The following is a 25,841-nucleotide window of genomic DNA, read 5'->3' as shown; positions in this document are numbered from 1 at the left end:
AGGGGCCTCCAGAGTCTCTAGTCCAATCTCCTACTCAAGTGGGACTGTCACCGACACTAGATCAGTGTGGCCATGGCTTTGCCTAGCCGAGGCTCTAACGTCTTCAAGAACGGAGATCCTCCTGTCCCAGTGTTGCATCACCCACCTGGGCAAGGAGTTTTTCCTAATGTCTGACTGGAATCCCTGAAGCTGTAGCTTGGAGCTGTTCCCTCTTTTTACCACTTCTTTGCCTTACAAGTCGTTCTTCCTGATGGTCCTTAGCCCAGTGACCAGGCTGGCACCATACATGAGCTTAGGACTTACTCACTGAGTGTTCTTTTACTTTGATTTCAGCCTGTCATATCTTTCACCTTTAATGTTTTTAGGTGGACACTGCAAGTGAAATGGAAGAACTGGATGTTGACAGCATCTCTCTCATGCCAGAGACAGGCAGCCAAGGCCCTGCAAAGCTCCAGGTGTTCTTAGCTCGATACAGGTACTGGGTCATTTCTTGTGGTCCATGAGCTTAGCCAGGTTATCTCATAGTTGCCTACTTTACACTCTTCTCTAGGATTCACCACTGTTAGGAGGGGATATTAGCTTAGACCATGTATCTCATTCCTCCATAGGATTTTGAGACCTCTTATTTCCTGCACAAGCAAATTCAATGTGCTTAACTTAACAAAAACATAGTAAGCTCATTTATTGGTCAGTGAACAGCAATGTGTGAGACGTTTGGGGGTTTTTTAATATGAAATTGGATGGAAAATTGAGTTTGAATTGCCATATTTCTTGAAAAGTCTGATTTCTCTAGAGTAGTCCAAGAAATTTTCTCTAAGAAAGTGTTATTCCAACAATTAAAATTTCAGCCCAGAAATTCTGAATTGAAGTTTTTAAATCAAAATAATTCTGGTTGTAATTTTAAAGGAAAAAAGTGCACAGAATAAACTCAGATTTTTTTTTCTCATAACTTGCAATCTGCTAAGCAGTAACCACTAGCTATTTACAGTTCAGAAGGTATTGGCATACCCTTCAGCTTTTGCACTGTGAACTGGGGGGAGGAGAACTGGGATGATTCTGTGCTTATGAGGAGCAGGTCAAATGTGTCTTCATGTCAGAATCTTGAGCCTGCCAGGTCTCGCTCGGCTCATAGGGAGGCTAACATTGCTTGGGCATGTTGAAATCCCTTTTAAAGACTAAAGAGCAGGGTTTAGCAGTTGGTGCTTTCAGAGATAAAGGTGTTTCTATGAGGCATTTTCCTGTGACAGGCCCTTTGTTAGCTCAAGGTTCCCTAGGTAGACAGGTTAGAACTACCTGGAGTCCAAATCCTATCACCAATGTATTTATCTTTTTCACACTAATGGAGCTTTTGGTGGACTGAGAGTTGTATAACTTGCATCCTGAGGGTTGGATAATTATGAAGAAAAAGGCTAGAAGCCTTTTCTTCACTCATGGAACTTTCTTCTTCTGAGAATCAGCTCATTCTTATGGTTTTAAACATGAGAATTTGGAGATTCTGTGCTGTGCTTGTCCATGACATTCATACGGCTGATAAAGGGAAAGGTTTGGGCCATTTGCCATGCTTTGGGTTTGGGGTTTTTTTCCCCCAAAACTGTTAAGTGCGTGAAATGTAGAGAGCTATCTACATAAAATAGTTAAGAGTGCAGGTGAATTTAAGGATATCTATTTTAGAAATGCCGAGTCCAACAACTTACCTACTTGGTACACTCGGAAACACAACAGGCACTCGGGTAATTCAGATCTTTTCTAAACACTTTCTTAGTCACTCTGATCTGTTTCTTCAGATGTCACAACACATCTGTTCTGCTACTCAGAAAATTATTCCTAGCTGCTCTTTGAACATCGAGCAGTATGTTATTAGTTATAAATAAAACCCTAAACTAGAGTCTTGACCTTTGGCTGTGGAATTTGCTGCTTGCGAAGACTGGACGCAGCCCCAGTGAATCGTAAGCTGATCTAACATCACAGCCTGAATGCATTGCTGTGAAAGTTCCTACACAAAGTAACTTCATGCTGTAAATATTTCAGCTACAATCCTTTCGATGGACCGAATGAAAATCCAGAGGCAGAGCTTCCGCTGACTGCTGGAGAATATATTTACATCTATGGAGACATGGATGAAGATGGCTTCTTTGAAGGTGTGTTTTAGTAGAATGAAACGTGACTGAACTGCTGTGGAGAGTTGATCTCTTAAAAAAAAATTGAGAGGAATTTCATTAATCTTGAAACCTCAAGATAAAGATTTTCTGTCCACAGTTAGATTGTTAGAGGGAAAAGCAGATTCTGTTGGAAAAGGGGTTATTTATATCATGATTAAATTAAGTCTAAAACATGACATCCTGGTCTGGTGATTTCAGTGGGATTTTTGCCACTGCTTTCAGGAGAGCTCCAGGTTTCATCCCCATATGCTTCCTCCCTAACCATGGAGAGGAACATGTTCAGCCCTGGGCACCTCTGCAGATGGTCTGTTTCCCTCTTTCCAGGGACTGCTCAGTGAGCCAGAGACCGTAGGCAGTTAGTGGTTTTGATTACCTCTTGCTCTTTTGGCAGAGAGTATAAGCGTAATTATAAGCTAAGCCACCCAAACTGCAGTTGGTACCCTATTTGGTGTCGTACAGTGTGTTTTCCTTTCGGCATCTTTGAAAAAAAGGCCCTGGTTAACTAGTAGGCAGATGGAATTGAAACCAAGAATTGTGAACTGTAAATCTGGGATGAAGTTTATGGTGTAGCTGGCTTAATGAGATGAAGAATCCTAATTTTCTGAGGTGCTTTGCAAGAGCTGAGGCGAATGCATGCCATGTTGCACTGCTTGCTCTTTGACTGTTCTGGCTCTTTCTTTCTTTCTATTTCCAAGCTTCTTATGTATTTATTTGTTTGTTTGTTTATTGTTTAAAGAATAAAAAGGTTATTCTTTACTAACGTTTTCTGCTTTCCCTGCTTTCAATTGATTTGCTGTAGGTAGAGTTTGAAAGGGGAAAGTAAGTGCAATCCCTATGCGCTGCTCATTTGACTGTGATGTGATGGTTATTGCACGTACCAAGAGTGCTGTGGTGTCGGTCATCCCCATGGGTCCTTTTGGGACATCTTTATTATGGAAGCTAGCTTAACGAAAGAGGGAACTAAAAAGAAGGCCAGAGCTGAATACAGAGCTGGAAAGATGGACTTTCTTAAGGAAGTACTACAAAACCCAAATCTGTATGGCTGGGAGAAGATGTAAAATCATCAATCCGGATAGTTTGAAAGGCTAGAAAAAGGCGCTTGTTAGTCAAAGAGCTGTGATGAGGAGCAATAGGATAATGAGGAAGGAAAAACCCTTAAGCTAATTACACAAAACAGCTTTCTAGTTAGTTGGCTCTGGACTGTGTGCAGCAGTGAGTGTGTGGAGCGCTGTGGCCGTTAGGATCTAACTAGGGCAGCCTTAGGAAATGCAGGAAACTTTGCCAGAAATAACTTCCCAGAGGTTTTTTTTCCTTTCCTGACCGCAGTGCAGTTACGACCTAGCGTAGCCATCACATTATCTTCACAGATGGGTTGGAAGGCTGAACGGCAGGTGCAGTGGTAACAGGTTTCCTGTTTTTTGTTTAGGGGAGCTGATGGATGGCCGGCGAGGGCTGGTCCCCTCCAATTTTGTTGAGCGAGTTTCAGATGATGACCTCATGACGTTTCTGCCTTCGGAGCTGAATGATCTCACCCATAGTTCATACCAGGAGAAAAGTTTTGTCAGTGCAAGCACCAGCAGTGGAGATAAGAGTGATTTCTCCCTTGAAGAGAGTAGCATCAGTCCATTGGCCAGTAGAGCAGAAGGAGACCAGGAGGAACCTGTTAGTCATACAGCAGTGCCTTACCCAAGAAAATTGACTTTGATCAAGCAGCTTGCCAGAAGCATAGTTGTAGGCTGGGAACCACCGCTTTTGCCAGCTGGCTGCCCAGACATACAAAGCTACAACGTCTATGTGGATGAAGAGCTACGTCAAAATGTGAAGAGTGGCTTTCAGACCAAAGCAGTGATTGAAAAGCTGGATTTAAAGACAAAGGCTTACCGTGTATCTGTGCAGAGTGTGACAGAGCGAGGGAGTTCTGATAAACTGCGGTGCACTTTCCTTGTGGGGCAAGATTTTTCGGTGGCACCAAGTATGCTGAAAGTCAGAAGCGTCACTGCCACGTCAGCAGAGGTCGCGTGGCTTCCCTGCAACAGCAATTACAACCACGCGGTGTATCTCAATGGGGAGGAATGTGACGTAACAAAACCTGGGGTCTACTGGTACACCTTCCGCAACCTGCAGCCGAGCACTCAGTATGTTGCCAAGCTGGAGGCCCGGCCCTTGAAAACACCTTGGGAAGAGGTCCCAGAGGGGCAGGAGCAGAACTCAGCTGTGATACACTTCACTACCCCACTAGCAGGTATCAGAGCAGTCATGTCCATTGCCACTGTGCGTGGAGTGCTTGGAGCAGTGCGCTCTGTCGTTCCTTTGCTGTGAAGCCTTGGGGTGAAGGGAAGCAAGGTTTATTAGGTCTCAAAGCCTGAGATGCTGTTCTGTTTTGTCTTAATGTTTTTCTTCCTTTATTTTAAAAATTTATTCTCTTTCTTGTTTTTGTTTGCTCTGGGAAGACATCCCCTTTGCTGGTTTGAGCAGCATGCCTCTCAGGGCATGGAGGATCTGGTTTGCCATGACCTTGCTCTAAGGGTCGCTGCATCTTGGCCTCAGCTACTTTTGCAAAGTTCTGTTTTCTGTGCATTAAGGCTTTCACAGTACAAGAGTGCCCTATTTTCTCTGGTTCTGTCTATCATTTCCCAAGACTAGCCTGGCTATTCTAGTGCCGTTCTGCTGTGGCAAGTCTGTTGTGAGCTTCCTCTTGAATTCTAATCAGGGTTTAGTTTAACTTTATGCTGTAGTGGGGTAAGCAAGAGGAAAATCTGTTTGGTTTCTCACAGGCACACCGGATGCACCTCTGGATGTCCAGGTAGAAGCTGGTCCCTCGCCAGGTATCCTAGTTATCAGCTGGTTACCTGTCACCATTGATGCAGAAGGATCTTCCAATGGAGTTCGAGTCACCGGTTACGCTGTGTATGCAGACGGACAGAAGGTATTGTGCTGGTGCTGGGCAAGGCTGATGCTTGTGCTGGAGGTGGCTGGAGGCTGGTGCAGGGACAGTGGGCAGTCATGGAGCTTTGAGACCTGGAAAGCAGCTGGTGACTCTACCAGTCAGCCCTGATGTGATGAATATTGTCACTGAGGTGCTCATGTGTCCTAGCCAGGACTGATACTTTGGGAGAGGTAAAGAAAAAGGAAGACAAACCTGTGCTCTGAAAAGCAAGGAACCTTTTTAAACCGAGAGAGGACTTTTCTAATACATCATTACCATGACACGTGTTGGTAACCTACAGCTGATCCTGAGTAAGAGACACAGTAACAGCAGCATGCAACCACAGTGCTTGAATGGTGTTTCGTGCTGGCATCAGTAGGGAGATTCTTCATTCCTCGTTAGAGTACTTAGTTTGTTAATTTGTTTCTAAGCTCTTTAGCACATAGTAGTAATTCCTTGCTGTTGACACTATTTCCTGTGTATTTTTAATGCTGGTATTGCAGTGTCTTTCTTCTGCCATGTTTCTGGTGTGCCCACCTGAAACGTGGGTGTGCAAGAAGTGTAATGACACTACCTTACCACAGTGGTGCCAATAAGCCTCTGGAAAGCTATGAAATAAGCTCATCTCTATCAGTGCTGTTACTCCCAAAAGTTCTGGTTTAGTTAAAATGAAGAGTGATAAAAAAATGCCACTTTTCAAAAACAAATCTTCCTATGCTTTCCCTGTAGGAAAAGGATAGTGACAAAAACCATGTAGAAAATACGGAAAAATCAAAAATATGTGATGAAATAGGGAGAAATATGGAATAGGCTTCAAAAAGCTTGATCTAGTAGGTGTGCCATGAGGAGGCAACGCCAGTCCTTGGCCTGAAAAGGAATGATATCAGTGAAGGGACAATGCTTGGGCTGTTCATTTTAACTGATGCACACCAAAACAGATCTGTCCAGATTTTGATGTGTTCTTGATATAACCAAGCTAGGAAAGTTTCTGTGGCAGGACCCTTTGCTAGCAAAACAGCACAATTAGTGTCAGCTTCCTCTGTCTTACCCTAGGCACTAGCTTGATGCTTGTGGAAGCAATGAGCTCAAAGAGCTGTGAGTCCACAGGGCATGGACAGAAAGAAGTACACAGCCTTGCCACCACCTGGGGCTTGTCTCTGGACTATGAGGAGTGAGGTGTAGTTCTTCAGCCTGCCGTCAGGAGCTTTGAGGAGAGTTGTTAACTTTGGGTTCAGGAATTGTCGTTCTCACAAGGGCTGAGCTGTCCGCAGTAAATAATTGCTCCCTATCTGTTTGCTTACAGGCGATAGAAGTTACTTCTCCAACAGCTGGGAGTGTCCTGGTGGACTTGTCCCAGCTTCAGATGTTCCAGGTGTGCCGGGAGGTTTCTGTGAGAACAATGTCTCTGTACGGGGAGTCAGTGGATTCAGTTCCAGCCCAGATCTCCTCAGTTTTGCTGCGAGCCTCTCATCGCTCTTCACCTTCAGATTCTGCTGTTTCTACCACTTTTACCTCTAGACTGCCTCGTGGAGACCCCAGAGGCGCTCTGCCTGCACGCAGCCCACCCACGCACCAGACAGCTGCACTCCTGCTTCGACAGAAAGTTCCCACTGATAGCTCAGATGCCAAATTGACTGATCTCTCCTCTAGCCACGATGGCTCAGCGCAATCTCTGCCGGAGAAAGCCTCTTCACCACCGCACCTCTCCTCTCCCAGTGCTTCCTTGGTGCAGGTTTTAGGCACTTCCCCACAGGGATCAGATGCTGCACGAGACAAGAAATGCCTGACTGTGCCTCCACAGCAAGCTGGCAGTACAGTGCTCCCTGGTGAGGGCACGGAGCCTGTCACTTCAAGGGAAGCAGAATTACAAGGCCTGGGTGAAGGGACAGAGGTGCAGGTAAGTGCTTACATCTGCCCAGTACCACATGTGCTGGGAAGGAGGACAGATCATTTTAGGGAATGGAACAAAATGCCATTGAGCATCTTTCTTTTTCTGCAACACACTGCTGCCTTTTGGCTGTGGCCCAGTGGTTGGCAAACCAGCAGGAGTATTGGCTGCTGTGGTGTACCTGGAAAAGTAGATGAAGCTCACCGCTTGACCGCATGTGCGCAGGCAGGTCGTGAATAGAGTCAGGAAAGCAAGAATTCATCAGGGATTGAAGGTGGAAAGAATGTTCTCACTGATGATGATGTCAGTGTTCATCTGGCGTTGCTTTGCTCTCTGATTTGAAGGCGTCTCCTCCAGCCCAGTGGGCTTGCGCGAAGCAGAGTAGGCACTCTAGTCCTAGTGACAGGACAAGGGGTAATGGGTATAAATTGAAATCAGGGAGGTTTAGATTAGATATCAGGAAGAAATTCTTCCCAGAGAGGGTGGTGAGGCACTGGAACAGGTTGCCCAGAGATGTTGTGGATGCCCTATCCCTGGCTGTCTTCAAGGCCAGGCTGGATGAGGCTTGGAGCAACCTGGTCTGGTGGGAGGTGTCCCTGCCCATGGCAGGGGGGTTGGAACTAGATGATCTTTAAGGCCCCTTCCAACCCTAACCATTCTATGATTCTATGAGGGGTTTGTTCCAGGGCTGTGCAACCTTCCCAGCTGCACATGGCCTGCTAAAGTCTTCATACGCCAACAGTGCGGAACGCATGCTTGTCTCAGAGTTTGGCGGGGTGAGGACCCCCTTTTGGTGCGCAAGTATTGCCTGATACTTTCCCCAGGCCTGTTTCATGGTTTGTGATGACCTTTTTTTTGGTTTGTTTCCCAGATGGAGCAATCTGTGACCAAAGCGCCGGAGCTGGAAAGCCAGTCTAGCAGTAGTGTGAGGATACGTGTGGAGACTGGCCACGAGCACTCCGTGGAAGAGTCACCAAAAGGTCCCAGTGCTGAAAGAGAGGAAGAGGCAGAAGAGAAGCACCTGACCCCAGACCCTCTGCCATCCCCCAGCCAGGCTGAAGGCACAGAGGGCACCTCCCGAGATGCAAGCGCGAGTGGGAGCAACTGCCAGGAGTTCCTGAGGTTGTCCCCTGGCAAGGAGGTGGTGAAAGAAATGTCCAGAGTGAAAAGAGAGGTTTGTTTAACCTTGGTTGAATTTCTCTGCCCGTGGAGGGATGTGGATTATATTTGACACCCCTAGGTCTTAGAATTTTACGCAGTGCTGTTCTCCAGGCTGTAAAACGTGTCTGCCAGTTTCGTGTGTGTGTGTGACAGTTGCTGCACTGGGTGCCGCCCAATTTATTTCCCAACACACTTTATCTGTATGTGTGCTAGAGAAAGGTAAAATGCCATTTTGTTGCTGAAGTAGAGTGCCTGAGAGGACTGAGAACATCTGTTTTGCTTTTCAATAGCAAGAAAAACTGTCTGAGATGGGAAGACGACAGCTGACCCTTTTTGCTGAGCACAATCGTAGTTCTGACCTTTCAGATATTTTGGAAGAGGAGGAAGAAGATGAACTGTCTTCAGAAGCTCTGGAAGAGAAGAAATGGGACCAGAGAGAGCCCTGTTACCGGGAGAATGGGGAAAAGGTAACTTGTAGCAGAGAAATGCTTGCGGGGAGCGCTAGTGCAGCCATCCCATGTCATCAGCTTACAGGAGGAGGTGCTGCTCTCAGCCCAGCACTCTCAACAGTGCTTGGCTAAGTTCCTGCCTGCTCTGCTTTTACTCCCAGTGTTGTCTTAAGCTCGTAAAAATGCAAGTTCCTTATGAGAGGGAAGGGTTTTTATGTGTAATGAATGTACCCAGAGTTTAATTAGTTGGAAAAACACACAATGTAACGTGAACTTTAGAACCCAGGGTTAAAAATCAATCCTATTGATCAAGTTCTTGATATAAACAGTGAGCACATAGGAATCTGTAAAGTCCACCCATCTGGTGACCCTGTACCAACTCACCTTCTCTCCTAAGGCAAATAGGCGTGTAATATTTTGGCCTGAACGTGAATAACTTAGTGCAGATTATTTTTGCTTAGACCTTGGTGTTCTCTGTAGGAATGATTAGCTTGTAGGATCGGAGCTGTGGCTTTGCAGGTCAGATGTTGCAAGTGAAGAGCTACTGGTTGAGCTGAACTACGAGTGATCATGTTAATTCATGCTACAGGTTCCAACAGTTAAAGCTAGTTAGTGTGTTGTTACGAATCTGCAAGAGGGAATGTGTGACTGGGAAGTGGTGTGGAATTGTACAAATTATGGCAGTTGAGATGAATGTGCATGAGGGGGAGTATTAAGGTTGAATGTCTGAGAAATTTGAAAGATTTTCAGGAAATGTGATATGCCTGTAAACAAGAAAGCTCCCTAATTTCTTTCATGGACCAAAGAGCAGCTGTAGTTCACTGATGCCGACCTGTGTGGCTGCTAGTCTGGAGCCCAGGTGGGATGGATCTGGTGAACATTAAATCAGTAGCAGACAGTGTGGTGAACCTGGAGTAAATTTGCTGCAGCTCCTTTGCCCTTTCTGAAGGGGGGTTCCGCTTCCTTGGTACAGAAGTTGGAGCTGTAGTGCAGTGTGTCAGGAGCCCCGGGAGAGCCTGGCAGGTGGAGATGCTGGGGCTACCTGGGAAGGAGTTGTTGAAAGAGCTTCCACTTGTTGGGATTGCACTGGGAAAACAAAAATGAAGAAAAAGAGTTTTCCTGGAAGGAGGAGAGAGGAAATAAGAACAGGCAAGAATGCTATTCTTTGTCTCTTTTTCCTGGATATTTTATTGGCCTGAATGTGGGTGTGTTTTGTTTGGCTTTATTTGTCCTGAAAAAAAACCACCAAACCCCCATGCACATTCTGTTCAGTTGAGCAAGCTGGTGCTTCTTGACCTGATAAAGTGATTGTTTTCCACTCTGGTAGTGACAAGTTGAGGGTGTCAGCATGGCAAGGTGCTGAATGGGGAGCAGGCATGAGGAACAGGAAGCTTTAGGGCACAGAGCTCCCAGCACTACTTTATAGACTGTGGGAAGATGGTGACTGAAGTGGGCCAGGCCTCAGCAGGGCTGTTTTCTAGGATTCTGCCTATTTAGTAACATTTTGGCTTATCTTAAGAGTCCTCAGACAACTCCTTTCAGGATTTGGGGGGTGAAAGAATGGAGGGGTGCTGCTTTTACAGTGTTTAACCTCAAGTAAGTAGTTTAATTTCTGAAACAAGTTTTTATATAAAAGGTCCCCTCCAACCTAAACCATTCTATGATAAATCTATGATATAAAAACTCAAAGGCAAAACCCTCAACTTTGTAAACAGCTAAAATAAGTCTTACTGGGCTCATTTTATGGTTGGATTTATAAATTCTGCCTACTATGAACTGGTGCTAACAAGGTAGGAGCCTAGAGTGCAGGTCTTGTAAAAAGAGTTTGAGGAAGCTGAGCTTGTTTGGTCTGGCAAAGAGGAGGCTAATGGGAGTAGCTGCCTACAACTATATCAAGGATGGTTAAAAGGATGAGATGGCCAAAGTCTTCCTGGTCATGGCAGATGATATAAAAAGAGGCAGAAGTCGTGAGTTGCTGTTTGGGAGGTTCATGTTGGAAATGAAGTACAAACCGCTTTCCCAGGAGGGGAAACCTGGTAGGCTCTTACCCAGCTGCAAGTGAAATACAGGTCTGGGACCCCTTTGAGGTAAAGGGTTTTCATGTGTATTTGAGGCGACTTGCTTCACCTGGGTTTGCAGGCAGTAAGCTGCTGTATGGCTGGACCTTGACAGATGATGGAAAGGGCCTAGGGAGGGTCCTCCTGTAGCAGCAGCTGCTGCCCAGGGTCACTTCCTTCTGTGGCAGTGTGAGGACAAAGAGGTAAGGGAGGTCTGTGGGTCCTTGTGAGAGCACAGGCTGTGAGACTCAACCCTGCGGAGGGAGGAGCCCGAACAGCTCTAACATGTAGTGAACACCCATGGAAGAACTGTGCTGCTCCTTCCCTATCATCCCAGACTGGCGGGAAATCAGGCAGGCAGGAGTGAAAGGTGCTGCAGACAGTTGTGGGTGTAGAGGCAGAGCCTGGGAGGGAGCTCTTCCATGCATTGGCCTTTCTCGCTTTCCGCTGCATTGCTAGTTCATCTGATTGTCTTTTGCCAGAAGACCCATCGCTCTTTTTTGCTTCCTGCCCTTGCTTCGCTGCAGACCACAGTTGCTGCTCCATACCGCTGTGCTGGGAGGGAATCAGCTGTAACTTTGACTATCTTTTTAATGTTTATTTCCTCTCTTTTTTTCCTTTGCTTGTCCTGGCTGTGGCTTTTCTCGGGGGCTGGGGACAGATGGATCTTTGTGATACTGACAGCGATGAGGAGATTCTGGAGAGGATACTGGAGCTCCCACTTCAGAAGAACCACAGCAAGAAATTGTTTAGCATCCCTGAAGTCACTGAGGATGAGGATGAAGATGAAGATGAGAAGTGTGTTCTGGAGGAAAAAGCAGACCCTCAAGACTCCTTGGAAACGCTTACCTACCATTCAGGAAGGACGGAAAAGCCGCTGAACAGCAAGGAGTCATTTCGAAAGGCAGATGGGAGTCATACCTCCATGGATCTGTCTGCTCAGACTCCACGGGAGGAGCATGGTGCTAAGGAGAGCAGAGGGGATGCTGACCATGCGAAACCTGCCTTTGTCCAGCTGGCCTGGAATCAGAAGAAGGCAAACTGGAACTGGGGCTACCAGGAGAACGATCCTAAGTCTGGGACTGGGGCAAGTCCCACTTGGAGCAAGAAGAAGGGAAATAATTCTCGAGAGAAGATCCGGAGTCGGCCTGAGATGGGTAGGAGGAGACAGAATGATTTAACAGAGCACTGCAGTCGTCTGCTGGGCAACTGCAGCCAGATGGGAAGCGGGTTATACAGAGCTCCTAGCCTCAGGGAAGAGCTGAACGTTGTGAGCAGTGCTGGTGGTAAGGAGGGCTATGATATGTACAGTCGTGCCAGACAAGGCACCATAAGAAAAAAACACCAGAAAGCAGTGGTTTCAGGGTTTGCAGAACGGTCTGTGTTGGCAGCACGCTGCTCCAGCCCCAGGAGCCTGGAAATAGACATTGAATATGACTCTGAAGATGATCAGGATTCAACCTGTGCGTCTCCCCCTGAGAGCAGGCTGTGGCCAGAAAGGTCCCAGAGCTTCCAGGGGGACTGGAGCGATGGCTGCAATCAGTCTGAGGTTGCCCACGTGGATGGCAGAAGGGACCTGACCAGACTGGAGATGGTGGAAGAGCAGGATGTGGAGTGGGCTGGGTCTCCCAGCCGGCCCCTGCAATCCTTCTGCCGGGAGAAGGAAGCACTGAGATGTGAGAGCAGTTCTGAGGAGCAGGGCTGGGAGCTGGACTGTAAGTCACCTGGCTGGAGAAGGAGGCTCGAACATCCTTCGAAGGGGATACGTAGCACCTCCTTGCACAAAAGGGTTGGGTGACTTTTCCTATTCTGGCTTTGAAGCAGCTTGCAGTGGCGTTAGCTTCCCTCTGCTTCCCTGGCCTGCCTGTATCTTGCTTTGTTCAGTGTTGTCCAGAGAAAGGACCCTCCTCTAGGATTGCCTGGAAGAATATCTGAGAGATTCTGTAGTTCTGTGCTGCTCCGTGGCTTTTCTTGTATTAGCTGCTTCTGCTTTTTCTGCTAACTGACCGAGTGTCACCGATGCAGTATTCCTTTTCGCACTGGGTCTTCCTCCCCACGGCAGGAGGCTGTGGGACCCAAACAAGAATCCCTGGTGAAATAAGCTGATTTGTGAAAGCTTTGTGTAGATGATGACTGTAATGTCATTGCCTCCCCTTGAAATGCCCTTTCCTGCATCCTCACGCTCACCAAGGGGATCGTCACTTGTGCCTGGCAGGCTGCCTGCCTGTACGTGGTTCTGTTTTCCAACTCCCTTGGTACTTTCAGCTCTAGAGTGTCCCTGAAGAGGAATGTTGCATTTGGATGCACTGCTCTTTGTGGAGTGCGTTTGGGCTGAGCGCTGTACACGCGAGGCGGAAGGCAGAGGCTGCTACTAACTCTCTGGTGGTTCCTGTTGCAGGCGTCCGGTAATAAAGATCCTAGGGGCCAGGAGCTGCCTGGCACAGCTGCCTGGCAGGTGCCCAATAGACGAAGGAACAGGAGTGTGAGAAGAAGCCAAATGCAGAAACCTTTGCTCTCTAGTCCAGGTGAGTGGTCAAGGAGGAGGGAGCTGGGCAGCAGGAGAGAGAGAGGCTATTGGAAATGGCAGGGGAGAGGCGAGTAGGCAGTACTTGAGCCGTGCAGGGCTCTGGCAGGTGACTGGTGCTGATGTTATCTCCGGTGTGTCCCCCATCTGTGCACAGGTCCTCCGAGGAGCACCGCTTCAGAAACCTCTGTTAAAGATGATGGCATTAGAATATTTGTGGCTCTCTTTGACTACGATCCTGTTTCTATGTCTCCTAACCCTGATGCAGCAGAAGAGGAGCTCCCATTTAAGGAGGGACAGATCCTGAAAGTAAGAGCACACCTTTGTGAACGTCTCCTACTCTGTACGGATGCTTCTGGTGCTCCAGGGACAGCATAAACCTTGGGAGACAGAGCCTCCTTCACCTTGGGAGTTTCCTTAGCTTCCCCTTCTCCTTTCTCTGTGCATCTCGGTCCCTGTAGCATAAACAGTCTCTGGCCTGTCTTTTCCCATGCAGGTGTGTGGAGACAAGGACGCTGATGGCTTTTACAGGGGTGAATGTGCAGGAAGGGAGGGGTACATTCCCTGCAACATGGTCTCAGAAGTCCAGGTGGAGAATAATGAAATCAAGAAGCAGCTCCTAAAGCAAGAGTTCCTGCCTGCTGACACACCGATGGAGAGCATAGGTACTGTTATCTCCCTTACGTTCGTGCTGTGCTATCGTCAGCATGTTCCTTTGCTGAAACGTAGGAAGCTCAGTCCTGCTGCTAAGCTGTGTGGCCAGTGCAGCCCACCAAAACAATCTCCAGGGCTGGTTCCTGAAGGCTTGTTTAGTGGCTGTTGCAGCAGCGAGCAGGGAGGTCTGCATGGATGAGGGAGGCAGGTGTTGCGAGGTCTCAGTTCATACCAGAGGATTGCAGCACAGCACTGCCCAAGGCTGGGTTTGCAGCCTCTGGAGCTGCTTCTGTGCTTGAGGTGTTGTCTGTGAACTCAGCACGGAGTGTGGAGGAGCATGATCCAAGGATCCAAGCATGATCCAAGAAGGGGAAACAAAGTTTGAAGAGCAGCTGAAGGATATGAACAAGAGTTTTCACTTCTGTGTTCTCTCCTTTGTTTTGCCAGTCTAATTGAACCCATAGGGGTCACCCTGCTCTTGGGTGAGAGAGTCTGTGACTTGGGAATGGAGGAAGATGGGGAGAGACTTGTGAGGACAGGGAAGGAAGGGTGTGAGACAGCAAGCTAGGCAGTCAGGAGGGTACAAGGAGCAGACCTGGTCCTTTGGCTCCCCCTTACTCAAACTCCGAAGTACATGGTTCAGTGCTTGATGCACTCAGAGACTTTCCTTCTTCTTCCCACTCCTGTACTTGGAGAGAGGAGGGGAACCTTCCCTGGGATGTGCAGCCATCTCCGCTCGGGCTGAGTGAGGCTGCAGGTCAGTGGCTGTGAGCTGCCCTGAGACGGCTGTGAACGTATTGGTTGCCCAGTGCCTGTCCCTTATCCCCTCCATCTCTCATCCTGCACCTCTCTGTGTACTCTCTGCTACGAGTGGCAATTGTTGACCTGCTCCACTCATTAAAACGAGGAAATTCTTGTTTGGGCTGGCTGCTGCTTCCCTACCAGTTCAGCATGGTAAAACAGCGCAGGCATGGTTCTGGTGAGTGCTCAGAGAGGCAAAGGCAAGCCCTGACAGTGACTGAGCTGTAGAAAAACAACACACAAAAGAAAAAGAAGAAAGAAAATAAGAAGAAGAATCAAACTTGGTTCCGTTTTCTCTGCCGTGAGATGCAGTATCCAGCCCTAGAGGCTAAGGGGCTCCTGAATATTTGTCTCTGGAAGGTTGATCCTGAGGAGCACAGGGGTCGAAGGAGCCTGTTGCTTTCACTTCGTGGCTATGTGATTTTTTTGCTAGGGGTGTGTCCTTTGGCCTCTCTCATGTCTAGGGAGAGGAGAGACTTGAGTAAGGGACTTTTCACACTTGGAACATGGATAGTGTTCCTCCTCTGTATATCCTTGGGTGCCCAGAGATGGGCAGATGCCTGTGGTGGCCTTTCTCCATGTGTGGGTAACTCAGGGAGCTCTGTCCCCTGCCCTGCTGTGTACTCTTGGAAGAACAAAGGCAGTTAATAGCTCTAAGACTTCATGAAACGTGGTGTGTTTGAAAGTTTTCAGGAGGGTGTTGGTAGTGAAAAAGGCCGTATGCATGCATGCAGGGAGTAAACCTTGTTTTCTCAGGCAGCCAGGCTGTATGCACCTCTGTAGTTTTCCTGCTGTCATAAACCCATGTTACAGCCTTGTAAATAAGGAAATGCCTGAGGGGGGTTGGTCTGGGAGCTCCTGCAGGCTCGTAGGGATGTACTGACCCTGTTCAGTGCAGAAGCTTTAGTTAGAGACCTCCCAAGGTCCCTTCCTACCTCAGTGAGGTGGTGGGGTGCACCTCACCTGGCATTTTTCAAGTGTTAATGGTACACGGTTTTATTTTTTCTTTATGTTGCTGCTTCTGAAAGATGAAATGCAGCAAGGTTTGTCTGATGTGCACTGTGGTACGGCTAATGAGCATAAACACAATGTGGATTTCTGTGTGTATTTGGGATGGGGATCATGCCTCATCTGAGTCCACATACGTATGAGAAATGGAGATTTGGGCTTTGCCCGTAGAAATCACGGTGTCTGCTTCCCAGGGGAGGCATGTCCTGCTACTCTGTTGCCTGTTCACTCTTCAAGATGCTTTTCACTTTCCATTCACTGTCTGTCTCTCTTGTCTATTTATTTGCTTTTTTGGATTTTTATTAAGGAAATGGCACATTTTCTCCACCTCCACGCCGCCAAACCGTCCCTCCTCCAAAACCCAGACGCTCCAAGAAAGGTCTGTGTCATCCACTGCTTCCTCTTTGATTTTTGCAATAGGATTACAGACTGCATTGAATTTTTACTACTTGCTTACAGGACCCTCAGATGTTTGTCTCTGTACGGCTGCTAGGAAGTGGAAAGAGAGCCCATCCCTGTGCTGGTGTTAAGTTTTTAACAACAGTGATGTCTTTTATAGTTTTGGAGCCTGACCTCTGCTACCTGTTACGTCCCTGAGTCCTGGTTACTGGCATAGACTTTGAGTTGCATGAGCAGTTGGCTTCTGTTGTTTGCTGCTTTGGTCTTTGTTCTTCCTGTTGTTGATTGTCAGCTGTGTTGTGTGGTCACTGTTGAAAGATCAATACCCACTGATGACACATTTTCTTTCCCCAGCAGGGCTGGATAAACAGGAGAAGTACAAGTCTCATCCAGGTGAGAAATGCTCTTTCTTACTGTGGGGGTTGTGATTGTAATACAGATGCATTTTGCAGTCAGGGGCCAATGCAAGACCCTGTAGTGCTGCTTCACAGCACTGTAAGAAAATGGTCATTCTCATGAAAGAAGAGTTTTAGTTCTTTTTATTTTAGTCATGGGTACAGTGGCCTTTTATTAAACAGGGATTGTTGGCAGGGGAGGGGCATGCATGGTTGTGCTTTGGTGGAGCAAGGAAATCTCTTACTCATCTGATGCCACAGTCCTTAAAATGCAAGGTCCCTTGAGAAGGCACGCACTCTGCTTAGGTGCACAGTCATCTGCTGATGGCCAGAGAGGCCAGGCCTGCAGACCCCTTGGTAGCCCATCCAGTGTTGACCTGAAGCAGAGTTTAAATCCCTAAGATGAAGGGGTGGACGACGTGTGTTTTCTGTAACACCAGACTTTGCTTTTGTAGACGCAGAGCAGGTTTGTAAGTAACAGGCAGCTGGTTGTGAAAGTGCAGCATGTTCCTTGGATGATGAGCCCTGTGTGCTGAGCTCTGTGCTGCTCTTGCTGGGCAGCCGGTCGATGCTGTCCAGGGCTTTCGCTCCTTGATGCTTGGAGGATAAATTTTGTAGCTCAGTAGCAAAGCATTGCATGGAGGTAGGAGAAATGTGCATTCGAGACACTGTGAAAAGACTGCTGTCCTCTGTGGTGTGTGTATATGTAGACACACACGTATATATGTGTGTGTGTATAATTAGAAAACATAGTGTGAAACATTCCTGCGTACATGGGCAGGACACAAGAATGCTGGAATGGGGAGATGTCCCTGCTTTTGGGCTTGTGAGGTGATACAGATCAGAAATCTGCTTTACCAAGTGTCTCTAGGACCTCTCTCTCCCATTCAGTTTTCCCCCCAGTATTCTTTTTGCTCAGTCTACTCCGAGAATGGTGAAGGAGTTACTGTGATTTGAGATTTTTGTCTTAGAACTTCCAGCTCAGGGTATTTTGCTTTATTTTTGTCCTGCAGGCCAGACACATCAGGACTTTGAAGCAGAACTGCTGACTTCTCGAAGTATGGTGGCTGTCTTCGACTATAACCCTAAGGAGAGCTCTCCAAATGCAGACGTAGAGGTAACAACCAGCTGCTTTCTCCTCTTCCAGGCCTCTTTTTTCCTCTCTTTTTTTCCTTCTATCCCAAGACACTTAGCACTTTGATCAAAACCAAGATGATTGTAGCTTGGCAATACAACTGCTAAAAGGGGTTGGCTGAAGTCATAAAATGCAGTCTGTGATATGTTCTCTCATGCATCCTCTGTTAACAATGTTCAGTTATCTGTGAAGAATATGAAGTGACATCCCCCTAATGATTTTCAGTATGTCTCAGTGAAACTATGTAAGCATCTCGTGGCCTTGTAGCGTCCTCTAGTGCTCAGACCGGATTTAGCAGTTCTGGGACAGGAGGAAGCAGGCAGAAGTTGCTGTTAGCAACTGATCCACGGCACCTTCTGGCAAAAGGTACAACCTGCTTAAGAGTTTGAATGCACTTCTGATAGTTTGGGTGAGCGTGTCTTTTGTGTTAACAATCTCTGTAGGTCTTTGTTCAAGCTACACAACTTGGCTCCAATTTAATGGACCAGTCCTCTTTTCAAGCAGTCCCTACATATGATCCAAATAGGGGTTTTTTTGTGGATGTCTGTTTCAGGAGGAAAGATTACAATTCAAAATACTTCCTGCAAAAACCTTTCCTGAATTAGAACATGCTTTGTTGCTCCATAGCAGTGTTAGTCTACTCTGAGCAAACATAATGGGGTTTGGGTTCGGATTCTTTCCATGCATCCAGAAAGGAGTGTATGGCCACGAGGTGGCACAATTCAGCTAATGCTTGCCTCCCAAACTGAGTGTCTCGTGAGAAAAACAGCCTGCTTCTGAGGAGAGTGGTTTAGGAATGGTGGGTTATCTTGGAAGAGACACAATGAGAGCATGTAACAACCAGCATCCATACAGGTATCCATACAGCCAGCCAGGGAACACTTTTGAGCCCTTGTCAACAAGATGTTGAGTTCATTTTTGCAGTTAATTGGTCTTCTACAACCTTCTCTGTTTCAATAATTTGAGCTCTGTCCATAGGCTGGTGCAGTTTTTGCACTGTTGGACATGTTCCCTGTCCATGCTCCCGGAATATTTGGTCACCTTTTTTACTAGAAGGTTGCAGCTGCTGCTTGTTGACTTGCACCAGGATCAGCTGTGCTGTTCTGTGTGTCTGTGAGTGAAGTTCCCTACAAGTGTCTGTCTGCTAGAGGAAAGTAATTCACACCCAGCAGTAGGAACCTGCAGTCTCCAGAGACAAATTGAGTCCTAGGGATATCATGAGTAAATACATTAGTGCTAGGTGCCTTCCAGCTAACACTTCTGTGAAGTGCATATAAAGCTGGTGTGTCTTGAGTGGGACAGAGCCTGTTTGGAGACTCCACCTTTTCTGTCTTAGAGCAGCTTGTTTTGTTGTGTCTGGGCAGTTTCTTCCATTAGAAGAGACGCCTTACACCCTTTGTCTTCGGTCTTTGCTCCATGGAGTGTGTGCTGGGGTGGCTGACAGGACAGGCAGATCTGATGGTGAAGGGTCATGTGTGTCCTGTGGTAAGGTCTGTTTCCAGGTCAAACCTTCCATTTTTTTTCTAATCTCTGAGCGTTGCGTACAGAACAGGCTCATCCAAGGGAGCGGGATTTTGTATTTAAAGAAATGAAAGGTATTTCTGGTGCTTGCTCAGCTTGTTCTCAACATACCCTTCCAGAACAGGTGGTAGGTATTATTTTAAAGCCTCATTAAAATTGGTTTAAGAAACAAGCTTTGCTCTTGTCTTAATTTATAAAATGCTTCCTTAGCACTGAATTCCACAGTTACCCACATCAGTTGCTCTTCTGCATCCTGGTCCTGCAAGTCTTAACACTGTGGCCTCCCTCCCTCAAGGTGACATTGTGCAAGAAGCTCAGTGTGACCCTGTGTCTGGGGAGAAATTCCAGGCGGTGCTTCTCCTGTGACCATTGTTCTCTTCCTATTTGCAGGCTGAACTGACTTTCAGCGCCGGGGACATCATCACTGTGTTTGGCTCCATGGACGATGATGGATTCTATTATGTGAGTACAGCGTTTGGGAAGGTCCTGTGGCTAAATGTGAAATCATTGGAGCCCATCTAATGGTGGGAGAGCAGAAATCAGGGAAGAAAAGATTCTGCTTTTGGAAAAAAATAAACCCATATCTGCTTAGCACAGGGCAGGTTGTTTCTGGCAGTCCATGCCCTTCCTGTAAACCCCATATCCAAATGGTTCTGAGCTTATTTCTCAGCATAACTTTACTGCAGGTTTCCCAAAGCCTAGGATGTATTTTTGTGCACATACATCAGCTGAATCAGCATCTGCTATAAGCTGATCTGTCCCCAAGCACTCAGACACATGGTCTCATCCAGAGCAGGAGGCTAAAATGGTGACATAAGAGTGACTCCCATCTGGCCACACTTCAACGTATCAACTTCAATGAGCACTGGTATGTGTTAACTTACTGTGCCTACCTGAGGACTCTGCCTGCCAACAAGCTGTGTGCTAGATGTGATCCTTGGCCCTTGGGACATCCACCTTTTCCCTCACAGAAAGCAGTGTGTCTTCACACATTAAAGTTGAGGTTCATCTCCAGGTAAAGTCTGGAGGGATCACTGTAAATGTTTTGCTTGTCTTCTTTTAAAGTGCTGGCCATACAACATTGCTGGGGTCGCTTTTGTCTCACTCAACCACCAGCTGTTGAACTGGAGACAATTTTTTAGGAATACAGCCAAGCTTGGTTTGCAGCTCTGGACCTCAGTGAGCATTGAGGCAATGCCTACAGGACATTGTACCAGGAGTACCTCGTTCTGTAAAAAAATAAATAAACACCAGAGCAAGTCAGAGCCCTTTAGAAAGCCTGTGGCACCGTCATATTCCAGTTGCTTTCAGGATAGCAGCAGAAGTTTTTTGAGTCTGTAGAAATGACCATGTTGCTGGAATACATTGGTCACAGCTTGCTGCCATCTTTTTTTTCTCTCTTCTGTATTCTTGCGCTGTAAATTGTTCTACAACTAAGCAAGAATGTGAGACATGAAATTTGCTGAGGATCCTTCCAACGTGTGTGTACTGGGACTTCTCTCAGGCCGTAGCTGAGCCTTCTCAGCAGGAGACTGCCTCACTATTTATTATTACTTCATCAGCCACGAAACCTGATGCAAGTACTGTTCATCTTGCAGGGAGAGCTGAATGAACAGAGAGGTCTTGTTCCGTCTAACTTCTTGGAAGCTGTCCCTTCTGATGGAGGCACGGTTGAGGAACGTCATTCAAAAGATAAAGAGGCTTTTCCGCTGAGTCCCGAGAGCCAGGTAAGGTCGTGTGACACTGCGTTGTACAGACATCCAAACTGTGATGTGGCTGGAGATTGGGCATTGCACAGCATGCAGCATCTGACGGAATCATTTATATTATTGCATGCAGCTCAGTTCATCCCATGGGAGATGCTCAGAAATTTATGGAGGGGTGCTTGGAGCTCTTCTTGAAGACTTTAGTGCAAGAAGAGGCATAAAGCAACAACACCCACTGGGGCCTCAGTCGTGTGAGCAAAGAGCATCCCAGGTCCCACCAGCAAATTCTTTAGCTCCACAAAAGGGTCAGTGGTAAAATCTTGCTGTAAGCAAAGCAGTTCAGCCAGCTCCCCAGACACGTGAAATTCCTCAGATATGCTCCTATCCATGCCAAAGGGTCCTGGAGTTATGAACACCTGAGCACCAATGCTGTTCCACCCATCCTGAGTTAGATATATCTTAATTCAGTCCAAGGTGCTTTCAGACAAATTCAAAACACACTGAGAAGTTTCCCAAACAGATCTCTGGGATGGATCCTAACGATTTGAGGGCCACCCACAAATGCAGGGAATTCAAAGGTCGAGCTAACCCCTTGCATTATGTTGCTGATACTCTTGAAACAAATGCTTAAACAGGAGATTTGGGCCATCTGCCAGATGCAGTCTCACCTCAGTGAGTAAGGCAAAAGTGTGGCACCTCCTTGGTCACTCCTGAACCTCATGGGCTGTGTCATTCTAGGGAAGCGGGGAGGTACACAGCTTGTTCCCAACTCACATGTACTCAACCTTCAATTCTTCTTGGGAGGTTATTGGCACTGTCAAGTGGTGCCAGACCAATAAAAGTGTGCAAGAGCAAGCCCAGATTGGTTTTGAGCTAGTCCTTAAGGAAGTACGTGGCCCTGAATCCTCCTCTGTAGAACTCTCCACTGCTGCTACCCTAGCTTTCCTGCCCTCTACAGCATTCCTTGTCCTATTTTTCATGCTGAGCTCTGTATCCACTTCCCATCTCTATCTTCAAATGCTGCATAATCCCCCTTAGGCTTCACCTGCAGCCCCATCTCTTGCTTCCAGGCATTTCAAGCTTAGTGGGTACAGCATCTACAATACAGCCTCCATGCCTTCTTATGAAGAGCAAGTGGCAGGCCTGACTCAGAGAGGTTGGTTGTCAGCTTGCTGCATCATCTTCTAAACTCAGGAGTTGTCTGGGGCCCTTGTGCTTACCTGTTTAGGATACTTGTTCCCTTTTCTTCCAGCCCATAAGTTCTGGCCCATGCTGGGGAATCAGGTTATTAAGCTGTTACTGCCAGGTTTTAAGAGCCCTGAGGTTACACAAATCTAGTGGGGGAAGCAAGCATTCAGAGCAAGTTTCTTCCTTCAGTTTCCCTCTCAAAATGGTTGACTCTTCCCAAATGACTGCTCTGTTGGAATATAGGGTGCCAAAGGAGACCTGCTCCAGTAAAATTAAAACAGGTTGAATTCATAGCGTAGCTTATTACAGATCTAACCCTCCCCTCTGGCATCAACCAGCAGCAGCAAGGGCTTGTTTCAGATGGCAGGGGTCATTATTCCAGCCCCAGCCTGAGTCCTCCCAGAAACTATAGGAAAATCAGGTAACCTTTAGGGCTGGGGTAGCTGATCTGCCACTTGCAGATGTGGAGGGTTTGGCTTAACTAATGGTGTTTTGTTAAAGGTGGGTAAGAGAGAGCAACTTGGCTGGTAAACAAGGTAACACACAAACAAGTCTGCCCTTACTTCAGGTACTCCTGTTTGCATCCCTCTCTTGTATTTTACTGGTGAGGAGACTGGGACACTGGTTTGGCCTGCCATGAAGCAGGCTTTGTCATGGACCTCACAGGGTAACAAGGTCCTGCCTCTCTGCTGCTGAGCAGGCAGCACGAGCTGCTCCTGCTTGCTGCTGCTCCACTTTCCTCTTCCCTTTCCACTGGTGCTGTGTTCAGCAGTGGGTGACTTTTCCTCTGGACACAGCAGTTTGGCCCAGATATCCCTGCGTGTTCAAGACTATAAGCTTTTTTCCTATGGTTCATGACACCTTTGGGGTTTCTTTTAACAGACATGCCTTTCAAATGTGATAAAGACAACCCGTATAAAACAGATGTGTTTCAGGCTTGCCTCCCTCAGACCTTTCCATTTGTGTCCACTACCCTCTGCCAGAGATCCAACGGAGCTTCCCTTTGCCTTGGCTCTGACTTTGGGTCTGCAGGGCAGGAAGATTTTGCCTTAGGGGCAGGATCAATTTGCTAGTTTTGGTACTCACCTGATCCGTGAGCTGCTATTCTTCATAGTCTGAAGCCTGGGGACTTGGAAAATTCAGTTGATGATGATTAAGCCAATTCTATTTCAGTGAGAATGCACATTAACTATCTAGGCATGACTTTGTGCTGTACACTTTCTGTGTAGTTACAGACTGTCTCCTGTCCTGCTGCCTCCCTGCTTCCCCAGGATACCTGCCCTGGGTGATTCTGGCTTAGCACTCTCTAACTATGTGCAGTCCTGCCTCCTGCTTGTGCTTTGCAATCCAGATCTGTCTAAATAGTTTCCAGATATGAAGGGCATGTCTGCTCCCTTTTAAAAGCGGCACATGTACCTCATAACCAAGCCTGTATTAGTTAACTACATTTAAGTATGTTTAGTGGCCACCGTGGAGAGGCAGAACCTGAGCCCGCTGAGTTTTGGCTCTGTCATAGCAGTTGCAGCATCCCTGCCTATGGGCAGGACACCTCATGGGTAAGGCAGAAGGAATAGCTCCTCCTGTAAAACATAGATATTCTAAGGGCCATCCCTGAGCTGGAATGAACTCTGAAGCGTGTTGCTGACATACACAGCGCAGACACAAGCGCCTTTCTGCTGCTGTTTGGGTTGGGGGGAGTGGGGATGATGCAAAAAAATCACCTAAGGCGAAAGGTGCATGGCAGCCTCTGGAGAAGTACTGTTTGAATCTTCTGAAAGACAGCATGGCAGAACAGACTCCCACCAAATTTACCAGTCCCAGCTTGAGACCTGACACGTCCGGGAGCATGTGTGTGCACCGTGGTACCATGGCAGAGCTTTGGACTTGTATTACAGCTAGTTCCAATCTTAACAGGAGCTTCTCCAGCATGATCATGAGTGATTCTTAAATTGTTCTAACTTCTTGGATTCGATGTTTCCATTCTGCCTGTTCTTCACACTTCCCTTCTCCCTGCTGCGGTGCCAAAGGCCTGAGAAATAAGGACAATTTAGTTTCCAAACTGAACTGGAGAAGTGGATCATTTTGAATTACTTCTGAGTAAATCTTAAATGCTGACAACTGAAAAAGGTGAAGCAGTTTAACCTTCACACTGGCAACATTTGGGGAAGAGACTAAGCAATAAAAACTATGGCACAAAGAGGAGTATCCAAGAAGTTATGACCGTAAGCTAGGGCCCTGAAACACTCATGCTCATCAACTTAGAGCAGTTACTTGAATGCTGTGGCTGTCAAATGAGTATTTCTGCATCAGTAGTATGCGGTTTCTGTCAAAGACTGATTGTAAAGCACCTTCAGAAAGTGTTCTGTTCTAATTGATTTCATGTATTTATTTCTGCATTCTGTATTGTGCACCCATGACGGTTCTTTTCTTCAGAGAATGAGGAAGAGAAGAGTCCAGTGATAGATATGAGTGATACATAGAGAAAGCAACCATGTAAGTTTGTGTGAGAAGATCTCTTCAATCTCCCACCCAGCCTAGCATATTAAAGGGTCCTACACCTGCAGTTTACTCCTTTTCTTGCCTGAAGTTTGACAGGCTGGTTTGGGGCTCTGCTAGCAAGTCCAGTGTCAAATCCTCTGGTGGCAGACCTTTACCTGCCAGATAAAGACAATTCAGCATATGAAGTTCAATTGTTTGAAACAATTATCTGGTGGTTGATGGGACTGTGCTGGATATTCAGGTTTAGAAAAGACCTGCTTTCTGATTCAGCCTGGCCCTTCTAACCACTGTTCAAGCATATCGACAGCCAAAACTTCATTTAGCCTTTGCAAGATGCTGCTCAGGCTGAGCACAGCCCATATTCAGCCTGTAGTTTTTTCATCTTGATTTTACTCCTTCCTGAGTATAGTCCTGAACCTAACGTAGTACCATTTAGTCCCTGAAACCAACTTGTGTGAATAATTGTTCTGTCTGATGACACTTAAAGAAACTATTCTGGGGATGGGGTGTGAGACCTTTGGGTCTGGGGGGCAGTTGGAGCAGATACGTGTTTTTGCTGAGTTTTGAACGTTGTTTATCTGAAATTGTGCAAATCAGTAATACCTGAGAGCACTGATACTGATATAATGACAATATAATTACCTTGATACTGTGTTACCCTTGTTACAGTAAATAATGGTGACATTTTGAGTTGGTCTGGGTACCTGCTTCTCATTTCACATGCCGTCTTTCATGCCTGGCTCTACAGGAGAAAATGTATAACGTTTGTTGGGCCACTTCAGATCTGCCCTAAAACTGTCCCACCTTTGCCAGTAACTTGGTTTCTGGTGGTACATGGGCACCGAGCCTCCGCTGTCCTGACTGCACAGGGGCCTTCACATTGCTTCCCCATCCTTTGGGGCTGCTGAGCCCCAAAAGAGAGAGGAGAGAAGCTCCTCTCCTTCACAGAGGAGATCACTCACTGCATGAGACTCCTTCTCATGTTAGCCCAGTGCTTTTGTGCATTTTATCCAAGGATTCTTCATTGCATAAATAGCTTCTGGAGCAGAACCCAGGGATTCTTAACTTTTGCACACAGCTAACCAGGTAGGCTACCAAGTTAGCCCTCACCTGGCTTACTTTATCCTTTTGCCTCCATAAATCTTCCATTACTAGCTGAAAAAGGGTTCAAGGAATTTTGGAATCATAGAATCACAGACTGGTTTGGGTTGGAAGGGACCTTAAAGATCATCTAGTTCCAACCCCCACGCCATGGGCAGGGACACCTTCCACCAGACCAGGCGGCTCAAAGCCTCATCCAGCCTGGCCTTGAACACTTCCAGGGATGGGGCATCCACAGCTTCTCTGGGCAACCTGTGCCAGTGCCTCACC

The 25,841-nt window shown here is 47.0% G+C and overlaps 1 protein-coding gene across 1 annotated transcript in view; it reads left to right on the top strand.

The window, feature by feature from the left end:
- Positions 1-25,841, top strand: part of BZRAP1 (benzodiazepine receptor (peripheral) associated protein 1) — a 38,396-nt gene that overhangs the window by 11,139 nt on the left and 1,416 nt on the right. Inside the window, exons 9-25 of the mRNA XM_010147136.1 lie at positions 366-475; positions 2,029-2,138; positions 3,586-4,401; positions 4,934-5,085; positions 6,389-6,982; positions 7,845-8,147; positions 8,425-8,601; positions 11,302-12,429; positions 13,039-13,165; positions 13,322-13,473; positions 13,661-13,829; positions 15,935-16,006; positions 16,384-16,419; positions 17,435-17,538; positions 19,468-19,539; positions 20,676-20,804; positions 24,405-24,464. Of these exons, the coding sequence (XP_010145438.1) occupies positions 366-475; positions 2,029-2,138; positions 3,586-4,401; positions 4,934-5,085; positions 6,389-6,982; positions 7,845-8,147; positions 8,425-8,601; positions 11,302-12,429; positions 13,039-13,165; positions 13,322-13,473; positions 13,661-13,829; positions 15,935-16,006; positions 16,384-16,419; positions 17,435-17,538; positions 19,468-19,539; positions 20,676-20,804; positions 24,405-24,431 (4,278 nt within the window). The 3' untranslated portion in view covers positions 24,432-24,464. The remainder of the gene's footprint in view (positions 1-365; positions 476-2,028; positions 2,139-3,585; positions 4,402-4,933; positions 5,086-6,388; positions 6,983-7,844; positions 8,148-8,424; positions 8,602-11,301; positions 12,430-13,038; positions 13,166-13,321; positions 13,474-13,660; positions 13,830-15,934; positions 16,007-16,383; positions 16,420-17,434; positions 17,539-19,467; positions 19,540-20,675; positions 20,805-24,404; positions 24,465-25,841) is intronic.

This window comes from Eurypyga helias, unplaced genomic scaffold, assembly GCF_000690775.1.
Source record: "Eurypyga helias isolate BGI_N326 unplaced genomic scaffold, ASM69077v1 scaffold7952, whole genome shotgun sequence".
In the NCBI taxonomy this organism is placed as follows: Eukaryota; Metazoa; Chordata; class Aves; order Eurypygiformes; family Eurypygidae; genus Eurypyga; species Eurypyga helias.
This window is presented reverse-complemented; position numbering and strand designations above follow the sequence as displayed.